The 26,308-nt window shown below is 39.1% G+C and overlaps 1 protein-coding gene and 1 long non-coding RNA gene across 2 annotated transcripts; one reads left to right on the plus strand and one right to left on the minus strand.

Annotated features, from left to right (window-relative positions):
- The first annotated feature begins 1,557 nt into the window (after positions 1–1,557).
- adgre5b.1 (adhesion G protein-coupled receptor E5b, duplicate 1) lies at positions 1,558–25,678 on the plus strand. The gene is made up of 17 exons (XM_042484698.2): positions 1,558–1,895; positions 8,075–8,149; positions 8,667–8,807; positions 8,955–9,086; positions 11,292–11,435; positions 11,752–11,795; positions 12,812–12,922; positions 13,023–13,176; positions 13,312–13,431; positions 13,517–13,719; positions 13,880–14,047; positions 15,165–15,359; positions 20,544–20,761; positions 20,903–21,061; positions 21,874–22,042; positions 22,231–22,332; positions 23,794–25,678. Exons 1-17 carry the CDS (start codon positions 1,865–1,867, stop codon positions 23,833–23,835), a joined length of 2,208 nt encoding a protein of 735 aa, XP_042340632.1. The 5' UTR covers positions 1,558–1,864; the 3' UTR covers positions 23,836–25,678.
- On the minus strand, positions 15,215–20,022 carry LOC148189941 (uncharacterized). Its single transcript, XR_015776221.1, has 3 exons — positions 16,545–20,022; positions 16,272–16,324; positions 15,215–15,354 (listed from the first exon to the last, which is right to left on the minus strand). It is a non-coding gene; the product is annotated as an uncharacterized LOC148189941 (long non-coding RNA).
- Positions 25,679–26,308: the final 630 nt, after the last annotated feature.

Below are 26,308 nucleotides of genomic sequence, written 5' to 3' on the forward strand. Positions count from 1 at the left end.
GGGCATCATTCATGCTAAGAAGCAGAAGACCAGGGTGAATGGAAAACTACTGAATGGGAGCTGGGTGACTGGGCAGGCAGAAGTGAGCAAGTGACCAGTAATGCAGAACTGTGAGAGAATCTGTAGGCAAAGGAACACGATCATTGTATCAGAAGTTGTGGCCTCTTTTTGTAGTACGAGTAGCATTGACCTATCCAGTTTGAGTGGGTTTGGCTGCATGCAGGAAAACAGTGTATGGAGAGTCACAGAGGTGGAACGCACTGGTCGAAATGCAATATTGGAATCTCAGAACCCATCGGCTATCATCATATGGCGCAGACATGCAGAAACAATAAATTCATACACACGCGCTGGCATGTTCAAAAGGAGTGACCGTGCGGCCAACTTGTTGAGGTCAGGACGTGTGGATAACCATGGATTACTTTCCTGGGTCCAAACCTTAAAATCTGCCCACTCCACCGAGTTCAAGTTGGAAATTCTGTCTGATATCAGGCAAATTGATTACCAGAGCAATCTGGAAACATGGGCAATTAAAATGCAGCAGCTATCAACGTAAGAAGATGTAAGAAGAATTCCATGCAACAAATACATTATTAATGGTTTATTGAATATTAGACTCTGTGTAAATGCACCTACTGTAGACAGCACTGACGCCTGTCAGATGTAGCAACAGTAACCATGGGGGATGAGGCAACAGTTAAAGTTGAAGCTGCTGCAATTAAGTTTCTTTTTTTTTTCCAAATAGTTGACTCACCGAGCACTTGCCAAACCAAAAGTAACCAAAGTAACCAAACACTCTAAGCAAAGTGTCCTCACTTACTTTATGTTATCACTGAGCTTCTTTACGAAACTTAATGTAGTGATAAACTATACTTTAATGTGTGAAGATTGTTCTGAGCTTTTTGTCAGGAGATAATAGAGTTATAAAAACTTATTTGAAGTTATTTACCACCCTGTTTATTTGAACCACATTATTGTGGTCTTGTGGTGAATTTCACTTTAATCGAGGTCATCCTGCGTCCGTGTTCAATCTGTTTTGTTGCTGTCTGGGGGGTTGAGAAAACACAGAAGGTTTTTCACTGGAATTGGGTGAAGGGCTGAACTTTTGGGAGGGGGTGCAGGAAAAGTAGGAGGAGAATGAGAATCGGGGAGAATGGGAGCAGATATACGATCACTTACTGGCAAAACTCAAGTCCAGCAGCAGCTGTTTAGATTGAGTGTTAGTCATCTGCCTCTCTTCAGCCTGGTCCCCCCTCCTCTCTTTCTCTGTCTCTCATGAGAGTACTGTGAATAGCTCCTGAAATAGAGCCCAGTGGAGCGTAAAGGGAAATGTGAAAGACGGCATGGACAGAGGGGGGGTTTGTGTGAGCAATGTGATACGGTGCCAGTGTGAGAAATGCGTTCAAATGAAAAGATATGGACTGAAAGAAAAGAGCAAGGACGAGTGACGTGACAGAGACAGGGACACACAGATAAGTGAAAGGAAGAGAAGGAGAAAGAGAAAGAGAGAGAGAGAGAGAGAGAGAGAGAGAGAGAGAGAGAGGGGTGGGGAAACAGGGGAGAGCGAGGCTTGCTCAGACTGAGAGTCTGAATCTGAGAGGAAGAAAGCTGGTGAAGGTTCACTGTTATTTTTCCTGCCACACATACAATTATCCTCTACAGAAAGGATTTATATTTTTGTTTTTCACTCTCATACTTTGTGGATTTTACGGACCTCGGACAACAGAGAAGTCTGAAAAGTCTTTCTTGAACTTTGCGAAAGGATCTAAACTTTTCTCACAGGACAGCAACCAGATTTAAAAGATTTACAACTATTTCATAGTCGTGTTAAGGTCATTAGCTGTGTGGGAATCTTTCCTCTGGCATGGCGTCTGGGAAGGAGCTACTTATTCTTGGTAAGTCTATCAATGAGAGCACAATGTCTGCATGTGTGACTGTGAGTGTGTGTGTGAATGACTGGGTGGGTGTGTGAGAGTTAAGGAAAGAAGACATAATAAAAAGCGGAAAGGAAAGAAATGTTGTAACACTTCAGTTGATGTACTTTTGTACATTTTTTACTAATATGTGGCAGCTATATAAACATACATAAATGTTTTTTTTACCCTCTATTTCTGAATTTCTCACTTAAAAATAAACTCAACCACTTATATTTCATCTATTACCAGTGGTCACAACTTGTGAGTTGTCAATTTTAGAAAGTACTTCAAGGTCACGTGCAACATCAGCCACGGTGAGCGCCGAGCAGCCGGCTGTGTTTGCTGCTGTGATGTGTGGACAGAGGTCAGAGAGGCTGCTGTGTAATAACTGGACTGACCTGAAGGACTGACCGGGTCAGTCAGGTTAGAGAAGCTTCTTCGGCCATCAGAGAATAAAGTCAGAGCTGGAATGAGTTGTGGCGGCATGCGGAGGTCTGGTGACACACAGCGACTCACAACAGAAAGAACCTAAACTCCTGTTTGAGTAAACCACAACCCTTAATGGGATGGGATTTATTTGTCTGTGACAGGCAGATTTCAGAAGCTCACCACCAACATATTTATAACCTACTGGTTTTACCAGTAAAATACAAAATCATCACTGCGTATACCTTTGTGTACATAACGTGTTCTTTTAATTTCATTTTTGTACGGATGTCATACATGATTGTATTTTTAATTACCGTACATTATATGTTGACCATGTTATTATTAGCATACATGCATTCAATATAGGCCATTCTGTGCATGTAATATTAAATTATATCCAAAAAGTGATAGGTTGTACTGAACTAGTATATAACACTATAATAAAAGTATTATGTATCTAGTATAAGTGTAATGCTGCATGAAAAAGTGTCCATCATCATAAAACAGTATTATTCTGATTTATCTTTTTATCTATTGATTACTGCTCTTTTATTCCCTAATCACAGCCAAACATGTTTCCTGTCACACTCTTGCTTCATGGTTGCAACAAAAGCAGAAGTCTTCAACATAACAAAACTAGTTATTAAAGCTGCTCTGACCAATATCTTTATATGAACAATGGCGCAAAAGACCATGTGTAATGTAAATTGTAAATGTGTAATTGCTCACAGTGGTATCATGTATTAATAATTCATCACAGTATTTTGGGAGTATCTGTACTTTAATTGAGTTTTGATATTTCTGTCAACCTACTTCTACTCTACTACACTTCCCCTAAATATTTTAATTACTTTCTAGGAAATAGGAAAAAAAGGAAAACAGAATTTTGTTCTTTAAATGTTTTATGTAGTAGAAAAGACCTTGTTTTTTTCTTTAAGTGTAATGTAGGATCCATTTTTAAGGTAGTGTATGTTACAAAGAAGTTCGCCAGAAGAAACGCCATAATACTCAAGATTCTGACTGCTTAGGTTTTTATTAACAGCATTTACTTGTACTTTTACTTTGAATACTTAAGTATTTAAAGTATTGTTATATTCTAATTGGTGTTCTTAAATCTTTTTCTGTTAAGAAATCTGTACTTTTACTCGAGTGTGGCTTTCAGGTACTTCATCCACCACCACTCGCTCGCAGTGACACACCCATCAATAATTATTACCCCAGTCTGCAGTTTCCCTCAGCTCTTCAGAGCATTTTAACTTCTTACTGCTCAGTGGTTTGGTTTTCTAGCACACGGTTTTATGGTTTTGGTTTCTGTCATTCATATCAACCTCGATTCCTGAAGCACATATTTCTCTGAGAAGTTATCGGTTATCAAAAGTAAAAAAGATTTCGACAACTACAGCCACTATACAAACTTCATGATGCTTTTCTCTTCGGAGAAGCTCTTTTTTTTCTCCATGATTTATAACCCTAAAAACAGTACTGTGTTCAAAGATTTTTTACTATAGGAGATCCAGATCAGCTGTTCATAATTTGAGTTTCTGTACTTACGCTACTAGGTTATCAAAGACAAACTGGAGCCGGTCCATGGTTCTTTCTATTTATAATCAACAAGACCTCAATGTAAGTTCATTTTGTACCACCAAGGTTTTTATTTCAGGACTGTCTTTTCAAAGGTTAGCAGACGCAAGGCGTTGAACTATAAGCATGTGGCAGTAGTTATTAGTCAGCTTGACTTTTGATCAGAGTAAAATGAAACATTTTGAATACAAGAAACTGCAGTTGCTCTCATGTGCATGCGACATAACACACTTGGTGATAGAGACAAACTATGGTGTATGCAACAAGGCCGATACTGTTTTTCTTACTTCCACTTCTCTCAGGCTCAGATATAATGCAACAGGAAGACAGACAGGATAAAAAAGACAGTTTATGTTACAGACAGCCATTCTCATACACCACTGTGCTTACTAGTGAATGAAAGTCAGCTGCGAATGGAGCACAAAGTTCCCCTTTGTATGATTTCAGACTTTGTTTCAGTCAACAGATATGTAGTCATAAAGTTTGACTCAGTCACACTGTTTCACACACTAACTGTCCCTGTCAAACTCAGCCTGGTTTTCCTAAAGTGGTGTTACTATGGGAGCTCCAGCGACAACAGAGGGCTCATTGTGATTGAAGGAGGGAAACAGGAGAGGTTTTTTTTTTAAACTCACAACATATTGGGTCAGGGGGCTGTTTTCTGCTTTACCAGTGACACAATGTGACTGACATGTGTCCTGTGCTGTGGTGTAACCTGACATGCAAGAGGTGGATCCATGGCTGGAGTTTAGCAGGAGAAACCATGCAAATACAAAATTCAACAAAATCGTGGAAACAAGCATTCTTACCAGCTGTGTTAAGTGATGATTTAAGTAAACAAGAAGCTGCACTTTTTGAAAAATTTATATTCTCATTCTCAGGGGAACAGGGGAAGACAGTTTGCATTGGACACATGATTGAGACACACTAGTGGTGTTTCATGAAATGTATTTTTATGCAAAATTAGAGGTATTTTTTTTAGAGACGCTGTATGGAAATGGAAAAATTTCTTAAAACTTCCTCAATTGCGCAAAAAAGGTCTACACTTGAAGTAGACTTGAAGTCGGGTTTTTTTTTACCAGTGCTAAATGCTAAAAGCTAAATGGGATATGGAAATGCCTTTTCTGAATAAGTTCTGAGTTCTGACTGATGAGATGTTTACACTGTCACCATCGTCCTGGATATTACCATAACAACATGATTGTCTTCATCTCTGGATAGCATGAAACATGGTCAACACTAGCTGCCATTAAAGGACAATTATACCTTTCCCAATTGAAATAAATTCCTGAAGAATTCTCTCTCATAGATGGGTTAGATGATCAAAGTGACTGGTTTTGTTTCTGGTCTGCAACCTCTACTTCTTCTACTCTGTTAGATTACACCCATGCAGCCATGCAGCCACAGCAGCTATGATGGATTGGTAACACATGTATCAACCACAAGTATGGCCATGCTAGTGTGTCTGTGTGTCGTACATAGGCTGAGCAGTGCTTGTAGCCACATGCTTAAGTAGCTAAAAATGATAACTTCATGTCGATGTTGAAGGACGCTAACATGACCACAACGACAATACTAACATATGCTCATCCAGATAGAATATTTGTCATGTTCCTCATCTTAGTTTAGTATTTTACCATGTCAACATTCACTAAGTAGCACTAAAAGCTGGGTACGGTTGATGTTGATGGGAATGTCAACAGGATTTTGATTATGAACCAAGGTAGTGAACAAACTGAAATTTAGACCTTTTGATGGACAAAAATGAAATAAAAATAAGGGGACACTAGAGTTATTACTATTTATCCTAAGGTAAACAAGAATATCTGCACCATATTTTATAGTGTTGAGACAGTTCATACAAAAAGTTAAATGATCACCATGATTCATCCCCTGGGAACCATGAATGTACAAAAGTTTGTGCCAGTCTGGTTGAGGTTGAGATATTTCATATGATTAGTAATAAAATTGACCCACTGGTGGTGCTAAACGAAAAGACCGGCGAAAACCTAAAGTTATTAAGCTCCATCCTCTAAGGGACCATGAATGTCTGTACAAATTTCATGACAGTTCAGTGTTTCCTCTAGGATTTTTTTCAGCAGCGGGGGCAGGCTCTCCGGGGAGCCGTGGCGGCGTAAACAAATGACGCTTTTTAAAGGCTGAATGTAAAGATCAAAAATAATAACAAAAATTCAACAATAAAATAATAAAAACAATAAATAATAATTTCTTGATGGGGCTGTAATCAGTGGCAAAGTTTGCACCCAGGCTCAGAACAATGGATTTTTCTTGGTTTTTTGTAGAACAGCTCTAAGGCTCTGTTGTACGGAAATTCCCCAAGAGGTGGCCCGTTGATGCTCAGCAGCATACATGCTGCAGGGTGATCCCCCTGCAGCCTGTTTCTCAAGTCAGTCTTCACCTACAAATAGAAACAATAATTTTTTTTTTTTTCAACCCATTTAGGGTTCCAGCCTGATAGCCTGTGTTTCCCTTTATGTTTTTCTCCTCTACTCTCATCTCTCTCTCCTGCACCATCACTTTGCTCTCCTGCTCCTTCACTCGGCACTCCCCCTCCTGTACTCTGCTCTCCTTCACTTTGTTGCACTGCTCCTCCCTGTCTGTTACTTGTCTTATATGATTACATAAAACAACATTAACGTTAGATAATTTACACTCACGTCACATTTGATTACAAGTGTGAACATATTTTTTTTACCTAACCATCATAATTTGAATCAGTAAAAAGGCTAATGATACCTGACTAGCGCCATCCTCATCAGGTGTCTTTCTCTTCTTTGAAAAATATTTGAACAAGCTCATCTGAAAATGCAGTGAGCAGTTACATCATGGCGTGTATATCGCTTAATGCTATCAATTAGTTTACTCACGTTAGCGACACTGAGTTGAGTTGGCACCGGGCCCAATTAACTTAAGCTACATAACCTTAGCTGGCCATCAATATTTTGCGAATGTTTATTTAACTAATAAAATCTATTATAAGTTTTCTTAAGCAAATAAGTCTACCTTTTCTCCGGTAAGTTGCACGCTATTTTCAAGCCGACACTCCTCTGACTCTCCGACCTGATGCCTGGATGCGAGTAGCTAATTAACGTCGGCACCAGTTAGTTCTGTTGGGGGGTGGGAGGGGGCGGTGGTATCTACCCCAAAGAGTAGATACGGAGCAAGATAGTTATCTGCCTCAGCACTCGCGACACCCAACACAGTGCAGGACTGTGCTGTGATGCGGCGGTGGTGTATTTGCATTTTTTTTTTTAAAAAATCAAAAAAAAAAACGACATTTGAAGGAGCGGCGGGTAGGATTTACGAGTGGCGGGGCGCCACTCCTAAATGAGTGTAGAGGAAACACTGCAGTTATCCAGTAGCTGCAGAGATATTTCAATCCTGACCAAAGGCTTGGACCGACTGACCTACTCAGCTCTAGCCATACTGCTAGTGTGGTTGATAAAAACTCCTTATAATTACATTTAAACCACTCATAAATCAACATAATTCATACCTTTGTTGTAAAGCTATACTGTCATTATGGTCTAAATAATTGTACCTTCCCCAATAAATCATCAAATATCTTCCTTCATCTTGAATTTTGGAACTATGGGGAGCTGCCTACCTCTGTTGATGTGTTGATACTTTTATTTGTGTCACTGTTGCTGTGAATCTCAGCAGACTGTGTCCTCTTTGGCAGAAATTCTTTAGAGTACGAGGATACTGGAATCCCATTTGATGTCAATTATAAGCATTGCTACTAGAAATTGTGTCATAGCTGAGCAGCTAAACTGCATGTCATTCTCAACTCCTAAGCCTGGGTAAGTTCTGTGATTTCTTGCAGTTCAATCAGTTGCACAGACACTTGACTGACAATAGCAAAAGAGTTCATTTCTTCAGGCAAACGTTAAAAGTGAAGTGGCTTCTGGAGCCAGCTCGAGGGTTCGTTCGGCTGTTGAAATGCCCATTCTGGGAAGAATTATGCCTAGAAATGTCCTAAAAAGGCCTGACTGGCTGATTATCTTACAAAAGGGCACATCACACAGGTTTGGTTGCTCTGCTTTACTGTGTCTTCCTTGTTGTTGTCAGATTTTGCCTTAACTGTGAAATGAAACTAAATGGCCTCTCTCTCTCTCTTCCTGCAGGCTTATTGTGTATGCTGGGGAAATGTTTCCCTGAGTGTGACCTGGGCTTAACATCAAAAGGCCGTGAATGCGTTGGTAATAATCTGCCTTGACCTCTCCTTTTCACCCTGCCCAATCACTGTATTGTATCTGTACACCATTGCTTTTGTTGTGGCTTCAAATCAAAACATAAGCTGCTTTTGCAATACCTCTGACTGGAGTTGACCAAGCAAAGCAGTCTTTTTTTTTTTGTAAAATTACACTTTGTTTTTCCATTTAAGGTATTTAACTTGCACCGCTCATTTACAGAGTGGATTGCAATGAAAATAACAGCTGAAGAAGTTTCAATTCTTAGATCACCACAATTTCAAGTGACTAGAAAAAATAAGCCCAAGCACCATTACTGCAGTGCTGTAACCTAAGACTGGTGATCATGGACAGATGTGCTCAAAGAAAACAAGCTCATAAGATAGATTGCTTAAAATCAAAATGAAAAGTTAACTTCCAGTACACAACCACAGAAAACATATGTTTTGTTATGAACTATTTTGTGAAACATATCACTTTAACTGTATCCTCTTTGCTGTATGTATTTTTTTATTTAAATCTACAGATATGGATGAGTGCCAAGATCAACCATGTGGAAATTACACAAAGTGTATTAACACACATGGCAGCTTTTACTGCCAGTGCCAGTCAGGTTTCAAAAACATCAAAGGGCAGACTAAATTCACGCTGGATGGACAATGCAAAGGTTAGTGTGTGAGTGTGTGTGTGTGTGTGTGTGTGTGTGTGTGTGTGTGTGTGTGTGTGTGTGTGTGTGTGTGTGTATGTATGTGTGAGACCAGTGTCTCTCCCCTACCCAACTGGTTTTACCCATCTTCACTTGATTTTCTGACAGATATCAATGAGTGCACTGATTTTGACAATATCTGCGGTCCTGCTGCTAATTGTTCGAATCTGATCGGGAGCTTCAAGTGCATCTGCCACTCTGGGTACACCAATGCCACCAGTAGCTCTGGAAACTGCACAGGTGAGCATATTTACATGTCAATGTCTGCACTTGTCTGCAGCAGGTGGCACAGAAAGAACAGGAGAGTGAGGGAGATGTCAATCAAGGATGGTCAGCACAAAGTCTACTGTATTTTTCATGTTTAATCAACTCCACCCAACTGTAAATTGACGGTGGCTGCCTCCGACAAATTTTGTAATTTTTAAGAAAAGCCAATCTGAAAGGCACAGCCGCTGAACATATTGACTGGCCAGGTGTGTGGTGGTGTGAGCAACCAGGACAGGAAGAGGCTATGGCAGCAGGCCTTTCGTCAAGCTCCCAGGAAGTGTGTTAGACTTTGAAGCAAATTTGACATAGTGGCCAAGGTGGAATAACACCATCCAGGTCCGTCACACGATGCCCAGGGGTGCAGAAAGACTTATTCTATTGACTTACATTAGGAAAGAGACATCTGTAAATCAGTGGATACATTTTTGTGAGCGTCAAAACTTCCACAAAATGACTCATTTCACTATCAGTATTTAATCCATTTATCTCGATAACATTTGTAAAGAGCCACAAGATAATATTATTTGATTGCCATTCAAGCTAACAAAGAAGCTAAACTGGAAGTCAGCTGCTCCACCAGAAGAAGTTACCCGCTAAGGCACACTCGACCGCGCTTGGTCGCTTCAAGTCTTTAGTGCCTATGCCTATGTTTATTTCTGCTTAAACTCAGGCATATTAACATAGGTGTCTATGGGGACTGACTCACTTCTGAGGCCAGCTTCAAGTGGCTGTTAAAGGAACTGCATGCTTTATTTTTCAGCCCTGGAGATTGCTGCTTAAGTAGAATGTGTTATTTCATTTTTCAGAACTGACTTTAAGCAGAACAGCCGGGAAACTGTGATAATAATGTCATCTTCTCGTGTCGTCTTGTCAGTGAAAAACAGAACTCTGACATAGGGTTGGACAAGTAATCAAAAAGTAATCGAAAACAACATTCAGAACCTCTAACCAGTGTAATCTTGCCCATGTCAGTTATTTATTTATTTTAATTCTGTTCATCATTTCTCCACCTAAATTGCCAACTCTCACACATCTCATGCCAAAACATTGCGACAGCAAAGTGTTGAACAATCATGTAATGCAGCAAATGACTCCAGAACGACTCTAGAATACAGCTGAGACAACCAAGTCATATGTGCTTCCACAGCGTTTCAATATCAACGATCAAACAGATGATGGTCTGACAGCAGCGCAGTGAGACAGACAGATAAACAGAGCAGAGCTTCTCCTCACAGCACCCAAGTGTCTGAATGAACAGACAAATATTCAGCAGTGGAAAGTGACTTGTTCAGACTTCTACAGACTACTTTGTTTTAGTTTCATGTTTCGTCAGACTTTTGAAGAAATAATTTAGAAACACGAAAACGCATTGCTCTGTGTCTCATTCAGCATCCCGAACTGAGCTCTCATCATTATTACCAGGGGCAGATTTAGTCATTTGGAGGCCTGTGGCCACAGGCACATTCTCTAACTGGAAATAATGGCAGGTTGCCAGCAGCTATTATTTAGGCCTACTCAAAAAAAAACATTAATAGCACACAGCAAAGGTTCAGTCAGAGTCCTATAGTCAGGAGAGGTGAGTATTATTAGCACAATGTGCTTAAATTTACCTGAAGTTTGTTTAAGATGTTTATTACACTCTAACACACGGTCAAAAAAAGTTTGAGGGCAAAAAACAAACTAAAAAAAGAAGCAAAAAACAAAATAAATGTTTATTAATCGTAATCGAGGTGAAATGTTCAATTCATCGTGATATTTATTTGAGGTAAAATTGCCCAGCCCTATTCTGACAACACTTTTGGTAATGTTACACAGACATGGGCATGTTTCTCACATTCAAATAAAAGTGGACAATTAAGAAAGAAACTGAAGAAGGGCAATGGCTTCCCTCCATCAAAATGAAACACTGCTAATCCTAGTCTGATCTCGAAAACATCACGTGCTTTTGACTCAACATGATGCAACCATTGGAACTCGCTGTACTCAGATCTAAACCACAATCTCCTGCCTCCTGCTAGTACAAATTGCAGCTCTCAACAACATCTCACGACACCAGTTGCCTGAAAGTCTTTGAGATATTTTTGCCAACAATGGAAGACTCACACGACCGTGTCCTGGTCTCATTACTCAACTCATTATGACGTATGACTTATGTCTCCGTTCCGTCTCTTTACACAGACATAGATGAATGCAGCGAAGCTGAAAAGCAAAAAGAAGACCTCTGTGGAAGGAAAGGGACTTGCAAAAACACAAATGGGAGTTACTGGTGCGAATGCTCAAAGGGATACACCAACTATGGCTACAACAGGATCCCATGCTCAGGTGAGTGCATGTGTACATAATCCATCTGCATCACTATTACTTTCATTCCCTTGTATTAAACCTCACGCTCTCCTTGAATAAACTTGCCAACACAGATGTCATTGTGCTAGCTCTGCGTACTTTCTGTGTTGACTCATCTGATTCCAGACAACCGGTAGTGTATGTCTCACAGGATAATGGGGTTGAGTTTCTGTTAAGCGCTTCTGCTTTGCTATAAAGATTTTATCACACTATTCTGGTTTTTGTATATCCTCTAGTGAAGTATCAAAGTCAGCTGGTGAGATGATAATCTGATGTTTCTCTCCGTTCCATCTAGAGCTCAAATGTGACAGCTTCAGTGGGGAAGGCAAGCCTGCGCCGGTACGATAAACATTTAGAAATAAGACTATTATCATTAAAGGGGTAGTTTCAGGTTTTTTTTGTAGTAGGGTTGTTTAAGGTGCTAATCCAAACACAGTATATGATATATATGGATGCCAGCATGCCCCCAGTTAGGGGAAGCAGGTTTGAGTCCGACACACAAACTAAGCAATGTACCGCTATGGATGGGGCAGCAATAAAATGTACTAGCCACCTAAATAAAAATTTCTACCAAAAAAACAATATCACTTTAAATGTTTGCTATATTTAGAATATTTTCACTGCTTTACCACAATGTCAGACAGCTGTTAAATCACTCGCTTCAAAAACAGACTCCATTGAGAAAAACAGTGATGTAGCATCACTGAGCACAGGAGCTGCTGGTCTACCACCGCCTCCATCCATTAGCTTGTTTGTGTTATTGTATGGCCTTGGGTGTTCAAAAGGGTAAGTTCAGTTTCATCAAAGTTACACAATAACACAAAATAAGTAACTTGTGGAATCAGTGGTATACCAGCAGCTTCTGTGTTCAGTGTGCTATTGTTGTCAATAGAGTCTGGTCACTTTCCCTCCAGAAGGCTTTCCACTGGAAAGGCAGTGAAAATACTCTTCATATAGATCATTTAAACCTATACTATTTTTTTTAGGTGACTAAAATATGTTTCGTTGCTGACCCCTCCGTAGCAGTACATAGCTTAACTTCTGTCAGACTCCAGCCTGCTTCTCCACTCTGAGTGCGTGCTGACTGACATCTACTTCATGTAATACACTGATTTAAGTCAAGTACCCCATGCAACCCCAGGTTAAAAAAAACAAAGTATCCCTGTAATGTCTTAAGCTCTTACATAGGTTTTAAATTTGAACTTGTCCCTGCAGCTCAGAGTACGGGGTCAGTTATAATCCAGCACTGTGGGTCTTGTTAAAGAACATTTAAGCTAACTGCAGCCCTGTAAGATTTGGGATACATGAACTGAAATAGAGTAAACTGAATGGTCTTATTATTCTCTTTCTCTCAGTTGCTCGGAGGCCTGGCAGACATTTTGTTCATGATGAGAAACAACTGTTTGACTCTGTCTAACCCAAGCACCTCTGGTGAAAGTAAGACCGATGGAGAGGCGCAACTGGAGGTCAGAACAGTCGATACAAAACTCAAACACATGCATTTTACACACACAAACACACACTGAATTCTCAATCTCCCTCTCTCTCGTCCTGCAACTTGGACAGAAACTTTTCACAGCAACTGAGGACATTCTGTCCCTCGGTCAACTGCACAGTAGTGAGGATGTGAGTGGATTGCTCGTTACGCTGGAAAACGCTATTATGCTCATCGGCCCACAACTCAAAGACAACCGCACCAAGATAGAGACCACTGAGACAGGTAACAGTGTCTTCAAAAAAATTACAAGCTCACAGAACTTTTCTTTAGACAAGGATATATGCAGAGTTTAACAGATGAAATTGGGGAAAGCTTACATCAATCATGTCATTTGAAATGAGTGTTCGGTTCAAATAGATGCAGAGATTGCAGTACAGAGAGGAAAGACACCACCAACTGGACCAATCCATCTGGCCAATGAGAATGCTGCACTTGACACCGACTGGACAACAGCAGCGGGAACGGGATCATACCCTGGTAAATTAATCTTCTCCTCTGACAAATCAGCACCGATTTTAATGTTTATCAATGAAAACAATCGTTTTTTATTGTCTTTTTATAGGTTTTGCTATGGCTGCATTGCTGAGCTACAAGAACCTTGAGATATCTGCCAACCGGTCCTTTGATGAGCTCACAGGACATGAAAAAAATGGCGTGGATCCCTCCTCCTATCAGATCTCCTCTAGAGTTGTGTCTGTTGTGGTCTCCAACCCATCCACTCAGAACCTGAGCCGCAGTGTCAACATCACCCTCAAACATCTTAAGGTAGTCCCATCTGTCCCACAGTCTTTTCAGTGTGGACCAACCTCGACCAGTGTATTGCTATATAGCCATAATAGTCAAAACCATCAGGATTACTGGAATATTACGATGTAAATGAAACACAAAGCCTACTTTTGACATGATGGTGTTGTTTTGTGCATAGGCCAAAAGGGAGTCCCCTCAGGTGGGCTACATCTGTGCGTTCTGGACTGAGAAAGGGGTCTGGTCCACAGATGGTTGTTATCAACAGCAGTCCAACGCCACACACACAGTGTGCACATGTGAACATCTGAGCAGCTTTGCTGTTCTCATGGCACTCTACCCCATAGAGGTAAGAAGCAGACACACACAAACACCTTAAATACCTAAATGAAATGTACTAAGGTGTTTAGTGTTGGTATATTATTGGTACTTTTTTCTGTAAAATGACTGGGAAATCCCACTAAGAAAATCAATGTTATGTCTTATGTCTAAATAGCTGAAACAAACTGTATCTTGCTGGTAACAATTGAAATAATTTTGGCCTAGTTGCAGATTCTCATGAATGGAAGTCCAAAATATAATTGAATCAACAGTTAAGGAAATAACTGAAGAAATTATTAGAAGTCAACTCCTTATTGAAGGGTCTCTTTGCAAAATTCATAGAATATGAGTTGTCTGCCCATGCCTCTCAAAAATGGCGGTGGTCGAGCCGGCAGCTAGCAGCTAACCGTGCTAACTCCGATGCTAATAAACGACAACAGTGCTGGCAGAGTTATAATATTAACCAGGGAGGGACAGGAGGAAATAAACAGAGGTCTAAACCAGACTTCTCTAGTATGCATGCTCTATGGGCCCAACTATATAGAAGAGCTTGGTAATTTCATACCGTGAAAATCCAGCTTCTTTGACTTTATGAGCCACTGAGCAACTTCCATAGAAAGGAACAGGGCAACGCCTCCAGCACTATATCCACTTGTCTTTATGCATCTATGGGAGCTTCTTCTGTAACAACGTTATCAGTGGTAAACGCCACACGTTTGCAGTGCACAGTGGTGTAGATGAGCTAGCCGGTGGCACATGCAGTGGGAGCGAATGACCAAACTACAGTGAAGCACAAATAACAACAAACACAAAGGTGTGACTTCATTCTCTGCCCATAACTCCACTAAGATTTACAGAGCAAAAAGTGGTTTGTTGTTTTATTAATTCTCGGAATGTTGCATACACAACTTTTAGGGTTTTTTCATTGTTAATTTTCAGAATTTCATTTAATTTTTTTTCTATTTCATCATAAACATTTTATTTTAGAAGTCTGTTTTTACCTCATAATGGTATTTTCCATAAAAAGCCATTCTAAAGCAACAGTGCCAACATTATTGCATTGTTGTATTGTGTAAGCACACACATATGTTAGAAATTATAATCTTTTAACTCCATTACATCACCTCACATGTCTTCCCTACTAGCATACCTTTGGGCTCGAGCTGGTGACCAAGATAGGGCTGACCATCTCGCTGCTATGTCTCATACTGTGCATCCTGACATTCAAGTTCTGCCGCTCCATACAAGGGACCCGCACCACCATCCATCTGCACCTCTGCATCTGCCTCTTCATGGCTGACCTCATCTTTCTGGCTGGCATTTCACGAACCGAACCTGTGGTATGTTTGTGCAAGAAAACAGTGACTTCACTTACATGAACTGCACTGTAAAAATAAAACTGCAAAATTACTTCAATGGGTAACACACAAATAAATTATTAAATAAAGTTTTTCCCAACACATATTAGCAACTTATATGAACACAATTGCTTTAAGTCACATTTATTTCATAACGTGACTTTCTTTAAATTAATAGTTTTCATTAATGCAACTTAAATTCAAGGCAAGTCAACTTAAGTTTACAATATTTCTGACTCAATCATTTGCTTTAACCAAAGTAAATCACTGCCTTATAACAATTTAGTTTTGTGGTTTCAGGAAAAGTAGTTTGTTAAAGTTATCCTCATGTATATTATTGTTTGCTCAAATTAGATTAGATTTTTAATGGCTTATCATCCCTAGCAAATATGCATAATATGAATAACAAGGTGCAACACAGAGTTGAGGCAAACTTTCCATTTTTCCAGAATCCCTTCTACACAGCTAGAGCCAGTGAATATTCTGCAATTAAGCAGTGTATGCACACACACACACACACACACGCACACACATATATATATATATATATTTCAATATTAAAGTCTTGTTCATACATCTTCTCTGCTGGAGGCTCAGTTTTAGGTCATTTTATATTTCAGGGCCTTGATGAGCTTTTATCTGACGGAAAGTTCAAATTGCATTGGCAATGGTAATTTTTGAAAAACTATTTCTACATTAATAGGAGCTGCTGTTTAGACTCATTATCAGTCTTGTTTAACACATCATCTGCATTTCACATTGACTATATTGGCTGAAATCACTTTAAATCCAGTTTAAATACACAATTTTCTCTGTTCTGAACATACATAAAAAACACATTATGGCTTAGTCCATAATAACACTTTCACGTTTCTTTCCAGGAGTATAACTTACCTTAAATTCGTCCAGTGAGTCTTTTGCCCAGGCCTGAGGTTTCCATCATCTACCTGAAAAAAAAAGTCAATTTACGTCAAGTGGAGGGCACATTTCTATTCACTACTAAACTTGAATTGTGTTTAGCTGAGCAGCAATATCCCACTTGGTAACTGTACGTACGTGAAAAGACAACGAGTAACATTAATTGGCATAAACAACACCGCTGCTCATTAGCATACTAGCACAGCAATGCTAAACTGGTTAACACTTAGCTTAACGAAAAAGACTTACCCAGTCCGAACCGCGTGTATTTTGTCGCCAGGTTAACGTTTATCACCGTCGCCTCTGCGCTTTCCAACATAAATACCGAGTCACTCCTGTCACAGAGGCCAGCAACAAGCTGCTATCTCTGCATCTCTCACACAGCCAGGTGCTCTCTGCTCAGCAACCGGACTCACCTGCGCGCGTTCACGAGGGCGGCACGCACTCTCTCGACTCGGTGTTCCTGGACGACTTAAATGACAGCGGAACCAGCTAAACTTTGTTACCATACACACACACACACACACACCCGTGATACACACCCCCTAGCGTTAGGAAGAGGGCTGCATGCCCTGGCCCTCTAACTAGCTGCAAGCTACAAACCCTAACATGGCCTACCCACCTGTGCTGCGCTAAAGAGCAGCCACACCCCTTACACAACCTCGGTTCTGCACTTGCAAATTACAAACGTCAACCCAGCTTTTTCTCGCTATTACCAAAATTCATGGGCCAATCGTGCTAGGAAAGGTAACTGTTCAATAGCATAGCATTAGAGCCTAATAACAGACCATCTTAAGCATCACTATACTGGCAGCTTTATTTGAAGTGTTACACAACAGCTCTGACAGTTTTCACAAAACCAGAAAAATACATCTAAATTATTACACATTAGGCTGATTTAGAACTTGCTAACATTAGCATGGCTTTATTGGCTCAGTGTGTTTATTTAAAATTAAACAATACACTGAAAAAATCAGGCAAGCCTTTTTTTCGACCGCAAAACACTTTTAATCGCAAAATTCAATTTTGTCTTACATTAAACAACTTACCACCTTTATGAGTCAAGGGTCAGTCACGAGAACATGGCAGCCCGACTCCAAGGGACAAACTGTTGAAAAGATGTCTACATCATTGACATCAGAGGCAAACTACACCTAACTGACCACTTTATTTAAACTGAAAATAGTAAATTAAAGGAACAGTCCGTAATTTTAAATTGCTATAATCCACATAGGTAGGCCTACACCACCACAACTAAAGCACAAAACTGCATGAGGTTCATCAAAATATTACATTACTTCAACTACAACTCAAACACACTTGTGAACATGACCTTAGCTATGGTCGAAACCGGTCCCTATCATGGAGGGCACATTATAGTGTGTTTGTCATTTTGACTTTTTTTGGTCATTCTTAGCGGTTAATTTTATCCACTATAGAGTGGTGAAGTAATGAGTCCTTAAACACGGAAGTCCATTAGCCTTTTTGCTCTTCCGGTTCCCTCGTCTTAAAGTCTATGGGTTTTCGGTAAAATGCCTTCAATAAAGTCTCTGGTTAACACAGGCTAAAGATATTTAGACGTTTTGTTCTGCAACATAAAATATGTGCGCTCAAACCCATTTTTGAACTTTTAAGGCTTTACTCGTCTTAAAAAAGGCGGTTGCTAACAAGTGGCTAAATGGGACAACAGTGTTTGTCTGGGACGTTCGACGTCATCACACCGGACACAGAAACTCAACCCACTTATCTGTCTTTACAGCTTTACATACACACTCAAACTAGATTTGTCAATTGATAATATTTTTTGATTGTGTTTTAACGTGTTTTACAGTGTTTGTAGCTGTGGCATTGAAGTCGTGTGACCTCGATTCATGTTCGTGTTCGAGTTCGTGTATATCCTATAGCCTAACAATAGCTTTTTGCTTCTGGTGATTTCATTCACGCCTCAAAACACACAAAAGTAGTGTTCATCTGTGAAGATTATCATGCTGAACAAAACGTGTAAATCTCATAAACTTGTGTTCTTCATAGAGTTTATCTTTGGCGATGATCAAAAATACCATTCAGAAATCCCATAAGGTTTTTGACGAAGGAACCAGTGCGATGCCAACTTCCCTTCACCACTCTGTTTTACTCCTGTATACCACACTGTAATGTGGACGTGTATTTCCAGAGGAAGAAAATTCCAGCGTAGTATCTGAAATCTCGTTCAGTTATTTCGTATATATAGTTCACTATTTAATACACACTACAGGGAATAGTGAGTGAGTGAATGAGGGGACAGTTTTGAACTCTTGCTCTTGTCTTTAATAACACAGTGATTGAATTAAAATGTTGACAGTGGGCTGAACTGCCCCACACACCCTCCTGTTTACATGAAACAAAGCAGAGAGCCCAGATAATAACCAAAGAGGCGCTCTCCACATTAACATCAGAACATTCCTGCAATATTAATCCTCAAGCCCCTCTTCCTGCCACGTTACAGTTGAATTCCCTTGTGGTTATCTGGAGGCAAAAAAGGGGGGGAAACTGTGCTTTGAGACTTTTTCAGAAACAGTAGCCTGCTCTTAAGAAAGCTGACAGTGGAGCAGAGAATCACAAAATGACAACTGTTTGCTGTCACTTAGGAGAAGAGAGCAACATTGTGACATCTGTGTCGTAATCTGTGGTGCAAAATAACTGCATTTAAGTAATGTTTTGAAGAACATGTACTTTCCATTTTTATGTAACTTTATATGGTGCTCCACTGTATTTCAGAGAGAATGTATTTTTCCCTCAGCTGCAGTTATTTGAAAGCTTCGGTTATTACAGTAATTGCTGCAGATTTTGTTTACCAACCTAATGTGCTACAATATTTAATTGTTGGTCCAATGCTAATGGATTAGTGGTAATAATACATTCATATTATTATCATTGATACAAGTTTTGTAAGGGCCTAAATGAGACATTTTGAGTGGTATTCTTACTTAAAGCATGAATATACTTTTTCTCTTACCCATAGTGTTACTTATCCATCTAGTTTGTTCTGGTGTGAATTGCAGTGTTGAAAATATCGGCCATAGAGATAATCGCCTTCTCTTTAATATAGTGGAACTTAATGGCTCTCGACTCTCGACTGGTGCTAGAAGCGGGAAAAAAAAATTAAAAAGTCAACAGCATTGTCTTTTTTCAGAGATTATGACCTAGTTACCCAAGATAATCCACAGGCCTAATTGTGAACAGTTTCACTGAGGAGCTTTTTTCTTTCTATTGAATTACATCTGCCAATCATATGACCTTACAGAAGGAAGCGTGCATCTACTCATGGATGAGAGATTCGTTCTCATGACAGTGTAATTTGGTGAAAACAGTTCCTACATAAAACTGCTCACAACAAGGTCTGATCTTAACTGACCAGGTCATGATTTATGGAAAGAGAGATTGTTGTGAGTTTATTATTATTATTATTATTATTATTATTATTATTATTATTATTATTATTATTATTATTATTATTATTATTATTTTGGCACACTAAACAACACAAGCTTAGTGCCATCTAGTTCCATAACAGAAAGAAGGCAGACATCTCTAAGGCTGATATCTCCAATACTCAATAGCAGCTCACACCAAAGCAGTCTAGACTGATAAACAGCACTACAGGTAAGAGGAAGAACATGTGCTTTGATTTTGATGTGAGCTGTCCCTCTCAGGATCGAACTCCTACCACCAGGATTTAAATAATCTGACTGTAGCTTGGACATTTCTTTTCTGACCCTTTAAAACCTGAGCATACTGTCTTAATTTCTTAAAAAAAAAAAAAACTTTGGGAGAAGGCAACAACAGAAGAACTAGCCCCTAAATTAGCAAGAAATTACTTAAAAAAAGTGCAAGATAATCACCTGGAAATTAGTTTTAAAAAATAAAACAAATAAAATGAGAAAAAATACCTGGAAAAAGTGCTTTAAATTTCTAATAATTCTGTGACGTAATTTTTAATATGTAATTATGATAACTAGCTATACATATACAGGTTGTAGAACAACTCTCACCAAGTTGCTAATTTCCTATTTTCCCATCTTTTGAAAGAATTCACAATTTGCTCAGGGTACAAAGGTTTGAATACTTGTGAAAGGCATCTGAGAGCAGAGCAAAAAAAGTCATCTTACTCCAAGTTTCAAAGGGTTAAAGTATCAGATTTCTGCTGTGAGACATTTTATTTCTTTCTAATCTTGTCCTTTTTTGTGTTGTCTTGCTGCATCATTTCAGGGCGGCTGCAGGTTTGTTGCAGCGATGCTCCACTTCTTCTTCCTGGGAGTGTTCACCTGGATGCTGTTAGAAGGGGTGCAGCTGTACCGCATGGTGGTCCTGGTGTTCAATGCCACCATTCGGCCCCTCTACTTATACCTCGCTGGTTACGGGCTCCCCCTCATTATTCTCATTATATCTGCCATCTCTAGACCAGACGGATACGGCACGGACCAGTAGTAAGTGTTACTGCATGTGTGTTTGCATACTTGATGTGTGATGGCGATTACATCAGTGTGTTACACAGACTTGCTGTTATCTATCTGGTTGATATCAGGAAAAACCTTGTCAAGCACATGTGTTTCCTTCCTCCTAACTAGCTGCTGGCTGTCCCTGAAAGACGGCCTCATCTGGAGTTTCTTCGGCCCTGTGTGCTTCATCATCATCCTCAACGTCTTCTTTTTCATCGTCACCGTCTGGAAGCTCGCCCAGAAATTCACCAGCCTCAACCCAGACCTCTCCAAACTGCACAAAATCAAGTCAGTCTGTGTTTGTTTGCATGTTTATGGCTTTTTGTGTGACTCGTCTTGTTGTTGTAATGTGTGAAGTAATGTGACCCTCACTTATTCTACTGCGCATGTCAGTACGTATGAAATGGAGCTTTGGGAACTGAAAAATGCATGGATGGAAAGAATGTGAGAGTTTGGTGGGGGAAAATGTAGCGAATGTTTTCATAGTACCAACTCTGCTCTCTAATGCTACTGAGGAGCTCCCAACCCCCAACTCCCAGCTCCATCTATGCATGCTCATTTTTCAACTCCATTCAATGCATTTGGAGACGACACTGCATAAACACGTGCAGCTGCAGAAAATTCTTGGATACACCGGTTCATTAATCAGTAAAGTTTAATTTAGTCCAGGGAATTGGGAATGTGAACCTCTTGTGCTAAAATAAAGGGAGCATTTTTTTCAGTCAGGAAAAACTCAGCATTAGAAAATGTGATATGCTCTCCAAAGTTTTGGAGGATTCTGAGGGACTGATATTAAAACTTGAAGTTCTAGATAGTTAAACTTTATATGCTATCCATCTCTTTGAATGGATTTGTTCTTTTAAGCTAATCTGTGACATTCAGTTGTCTTTCACTTCTCGGCTGTCAGTAGAAACTGCTGCTTTGCTGTGCACCCATCCTCCTTTTCTCTTCATATCCTCTCTTTAGGGGTTTTCCAGACACTGCAGTGGTAACTGAGTCATCCATGTGAATCTTTCTGTTCATTCTTTATCTGTTGCTTTTTGTCTGACCCTTACCCCCACCCCCCCCCACCCCATCCACCCTTTTTTTTTCATCTGCAGAGCTTTCACAGTGACAGCTATCGCCCAGATTTGCATACTGGGTCTGATGTGGGTGTTTGGGGCCTTCATGTTTGACGAGGGCTCCACAGCTATAGCATACATCTTCACTATCCTCAACAGCCTGCAGGGAGCGTTGGTCTTCATCATGCACTGCCTGCTGTCTAAACAGGTAGGATACAGTAGTTGTGTGCGTAGCTGCATCAGTATGCATGAGACTAAGAGAGAGAGAAATTAGATAAAATCATAAAAATTCAGCTACAAGAGAAAGCGTAACAACAAAGACTCAAGGTTTTGAGCAGAGAGTATACGGTTTTGAGCTGTATATTTTCCTTACTGATGTCCTGCTGCCCTCTGCAGGTGAGAGACGAGTACGCCCATTTCCTGTCCTGTATCTGCACACCACAAAAGAAGAGATACTCGGACTTCAGCAGTACCAACCCCTCCAGCAGTCAGTCACAAGTAAGCATCCAGTGACCCCTCTCACTGTCTCTCTCTGAGCGGTGTTGGGAGGGTTTCTTTTGAAATGTAATAGGTTATAGATTTACTAGTTTACCCCGTAAAAATGTAATAACTATTTAATTACATCACAAAAGTAATGTGACTTAGTAAATTCGATTACTTTTCTGTCAAATGTTTTAAACTGAGCAATAAAGCTGAAAAGGCCTAAAAACACAAGTGCATACACTCAAATTTGTCTAAAATGGCTTTAATGACCCGCATTGTCAAATTATGCCAAAAAAGGGCATTCCTAAAGACACGCAAAGCAACACAGTGAACATTATATTCTTGTCATTACCAAGCTCATATAGACTATAATGGAGACACACCATGGCAAAATTGAACAAAAAATATTTATTTAATCAAATTATACCAAATTGGACTAAGTTAAAGATTTATCTTAATATTTACAGTGTGGAGCGTGGAAGTCAGTGTTGACAGTAGCGTGTTTGGTGCATGAGTGTGAGATGTGTGTGTGTGTTGTAAAAGTGCATAAAAGCAAAACAAAGCAGTAAGGCAACAAAACCAAACCAAAGAAGGGCAAAGAGATGCTGCAGCCAGAGAGCAAGTAGCTGCACACAGGCTTATTCAAGCTGAACGCTCTCAGGTGTTCCCAGTTTAACGAGCAGCGAGCTGCAAGAGAGCACAGACGGGTGAATCTGCAGCACAGAGATGACACCCTCAGGGTCGTCCCACCAAAAATACATGTAAATATAGGCCTACACATGCACATAACATTTCAATAAAAAAAAAAATATATATACATTCAAATGTAACTGATTTGTAATCACAAACATTTTGTTAATAACTGTAATTTATTTACAGATATTTTGTCTGTAACTGTAAATAATTACAATGTAGCTCCATTACATGTAACTAATTACTCCCCAGCGCTGTCTCTAAGTCATAAACGCCTGCAATCAATTATCGTACTTCAGTACAATTTTGAGTATTTCCTTTTTATACTACCTAATACTTAAATGTTTCAGGTGGAAATGTTACACTTTTTGATTTAAACTTTTATTTCACTGCATTTATGATATTTTCAGTAATGTAATGCTTGGAGATTTAAATTTCACATTCAAAACATATCATTGTCTTACAAAATATAATGCATAAACATTGAAATAAGCAACATGAAATGTTATTTGCATGATATGAATAAACAGCTTTATCTTAGTAATATTATACTATATAGCATGACTTATTTTGCACGATGCATAATACTTTTGATACTTTAAGTACATTAGGTCATTAATAATTATGAATGTTAACTAAAGTATACTTTGTAATGCCAGACTTATACTTGTTATTGAGTATTTTTGTGGTGCAGCTACTTAAAAAAAAAAAAAAGTTGTACTTCCTTCATTGCTGTAAACTGTAAATTATGTTTCTGAGTCTGTGTTTTTTGTGTTCATGTAGGGTTCTCGAAGTGGGCAGCACACCGGAGAATCCCAGATATGAAGCGCTCTATCTTTTATTCTACCCCAGAGACAGACTATCACATCTTTACATTATCTGGATTAAGTTAGCCCTGATTTTACAGGTTTGGATGACTTCAAATGAAAATTCAGTCATTATTTACTCACCTTGATGTCAACTGAAGCACTGGTAAAGATAATCAGGGCCCCCCAAGGAGGTCATGCTGGGTCATGTGATGTTTGACAAGGAATAAATGAAATTAATGGGATCAAACTAAAAAAGAAAAAATAAATCCAGTTATATGAATGGCATCATCTGCCAAATCAATTGCATTATGCATCAGATAGTCTACCCTTGACCTCTTATTTTTGCTTCTTTTTCCCCTCACTGATGTTGGATCATGTTGTTTTGATGATGACTGAAATTTGGTTTTAGTGTGTCATTATTGTCACAGCAGGCAAGAAGTAGCCAACTTCTACAAGTGCTTATTCAGGAAGTGAAAGTGAAAACTTTTCTTACCAGTTCATCCAAAACATATCACAATATAAGCTGTATTGCCTTCAGAAGGATTCAAAGCTATACTGACAGAGTATTTATTATCAAGTGCAGACTATAAAGTCTACATTATGTAGGCTGCAAGAAAATATGAATGATGCTCCATATGTTAACAGCATGAGCAGATAGTTTGCGCTGTATTTTATGTTAATGTTTTATGTGAAAATAAGGTTGAGTGTGCTTTTTATTGATGGGATCTTCACAGCAAATATTTGTCTCTATGTACTGTATGTAACAGCATTTTATATTAGCAAAGAAACAACTTACTTTTGACCCACAAAGTGCCTCTGACGTTCACCTCATGTCCCTGTAAATCATATGTGGTCTCCTATAAAGGATTTTATGTCTGTTGTTTCTTGATTTCAAACAAAACAAGTGATTTTTAATCACTTGTGGCTAGTTTTTAAAGATTTTTTCTTGATTTGCTATTGAGCTGTGCCTTTTGTCACTGGTTTATAAGAGGATATGTTTTCTGGCTTTTAGTTACGAAACAGAAAAACATATCTAACCCCAAAAAAATAGTTTCTTGGGAAATTCACAAAAATGAGGTCCACCCTTCTGATAAGCCCTCAGCTTCCTGTAATCAAACTGTGTTTATGGAATCAAATTCCTTTTTGTCGTCTTGTTGTCTTGTTGTAGCCGTCAGCCTCTGTCTCCACACAATGTTAGTAACTGTAAGGTATCACATTCCTAAAATGAGAGGTGTTTATCATTGTGATGAAGTGTAATGGGAAATGTACAGAACTTTTTTTGTGCTGTTGCACTTTTCTGCAGCAAAAATGATAATGCAGCACATCTTTGCTCACATGATGCATGTGATAATCAAGAAGACTTGAGACGCAGCCTCTTGTGCAGAACTTGAACAGTTTGTTTGTTGTAATAAAACTATCAGTTATATATTTTCTTTTTTAAATAAAAAATGTCTAGACACACTGATCAGCAGCAAAAAAGAGAAAACGTTTGGAATCCAAATTAATTTGGATTACAATTACAATTTGGATTGGATAAACATTTGGATTAATCCTTCGTTTAAGACTACAGATGTGTTTGTTTTAAGAAGTAAACTGTTTCACAGTTCTTTTGTGAGGCTGCACTTTTTTGTGACCATTTTTGTGACCTTTTATTCATGCATTGCAAGGTGTATTTTTATGTTAAAAAGCTATGCACATTTTGCAGAATTTTGTGAATGTAAAGATCTTATTCTTAGAATATACTATAGGAGTTAATGTTTGAAGGTATATGAACTTATTTTTCTACTTTGTTTTGTTGTATGTTGTTTGGTACTGTTTTCTTTAAAGCACCACAAATTTTATTAAAGCTTTTATCAGCATTAGTCTCCAGCACATTCATGGATGGGTGGATGGATGGATGAATGGATATTTATCCAGTAGACAGAAAAAAATAGTCAGCATGACTCACACTGAGTCTACCTTCAGTATAAAAGCCTAAAATTTGTCAGTATGTTCATCAGTTGCAAAATTGTTCCCCTGCTTTCTGTTGCCTCACATCAGAAGCTGATGAACGAACACTGTTCCTGAGACCTCACTGCCAGGAGCATTATAGAAATTACAAACCATTCAATATTTCAGCAGTGAACATTTACAAAGTAACCCATAATTTATTCAGGTATGGGCTACTAAAAATGAGATTATCAGTAATTTTTGCTTGAGTAAAATTCGTAATAATAATTGTAACACATGTCATAGCAGACTCACTCAGTATTGTCCGTTATACAGAAAAACAAACTGCTGGCTAACATTGGCTAACATTTGCTACTGGTTATACACAGCAGAGCATCAAAAACCCAGCAAATGTGTATTTTATTGCTTAAGACTTCAGCTTTTCGTTTGTAAAGGAAACAATTTTGTGCTCAGCCCTCTTTCAACAAATTTGGCTTAGCGTAGCCTACTTGTGGGTCTACTCTTTGGAGGCTATTTATATTTAATTTTAAGTTACGTTG

This window comes from Plectropomus leopardus, chromosome 3 (genome assembly GCF_026936395.1).
Source record: "Plectropomus leopardus strain MGB_pleo_1.0 chromosome 3, ASM2693639v1, whole genome shotgun sequence".
Lineage (NCBI taxonomy): Eukaryota > Metazoa > Chordata > Actinopteri > Perciformes > Serranidae > Plectropomus > Plectropomus leopardus.

Coding starts and splice junctions, on each gene's coding strand:
- adgre5b.1 (XM_042484698.2), top strand. CDS start 1,865: ATGGCGTCTGGGAAGGAGCTACTTATTCTTG. Junction 11,436..11,751: donor CAACAGGATCCCATGCTCAG/GTGAGTGCATGT, acceptor CGTTCCATCTAG/AGCTCAAATGTGACAGCTTC. Junction 12,923..13,022: donor ATGGAGAGGCGCAACTGGAG/GTCAGAACAGTC, acceptor CAACTTGGACAG/AAACTTTTCACAGCAACTGA.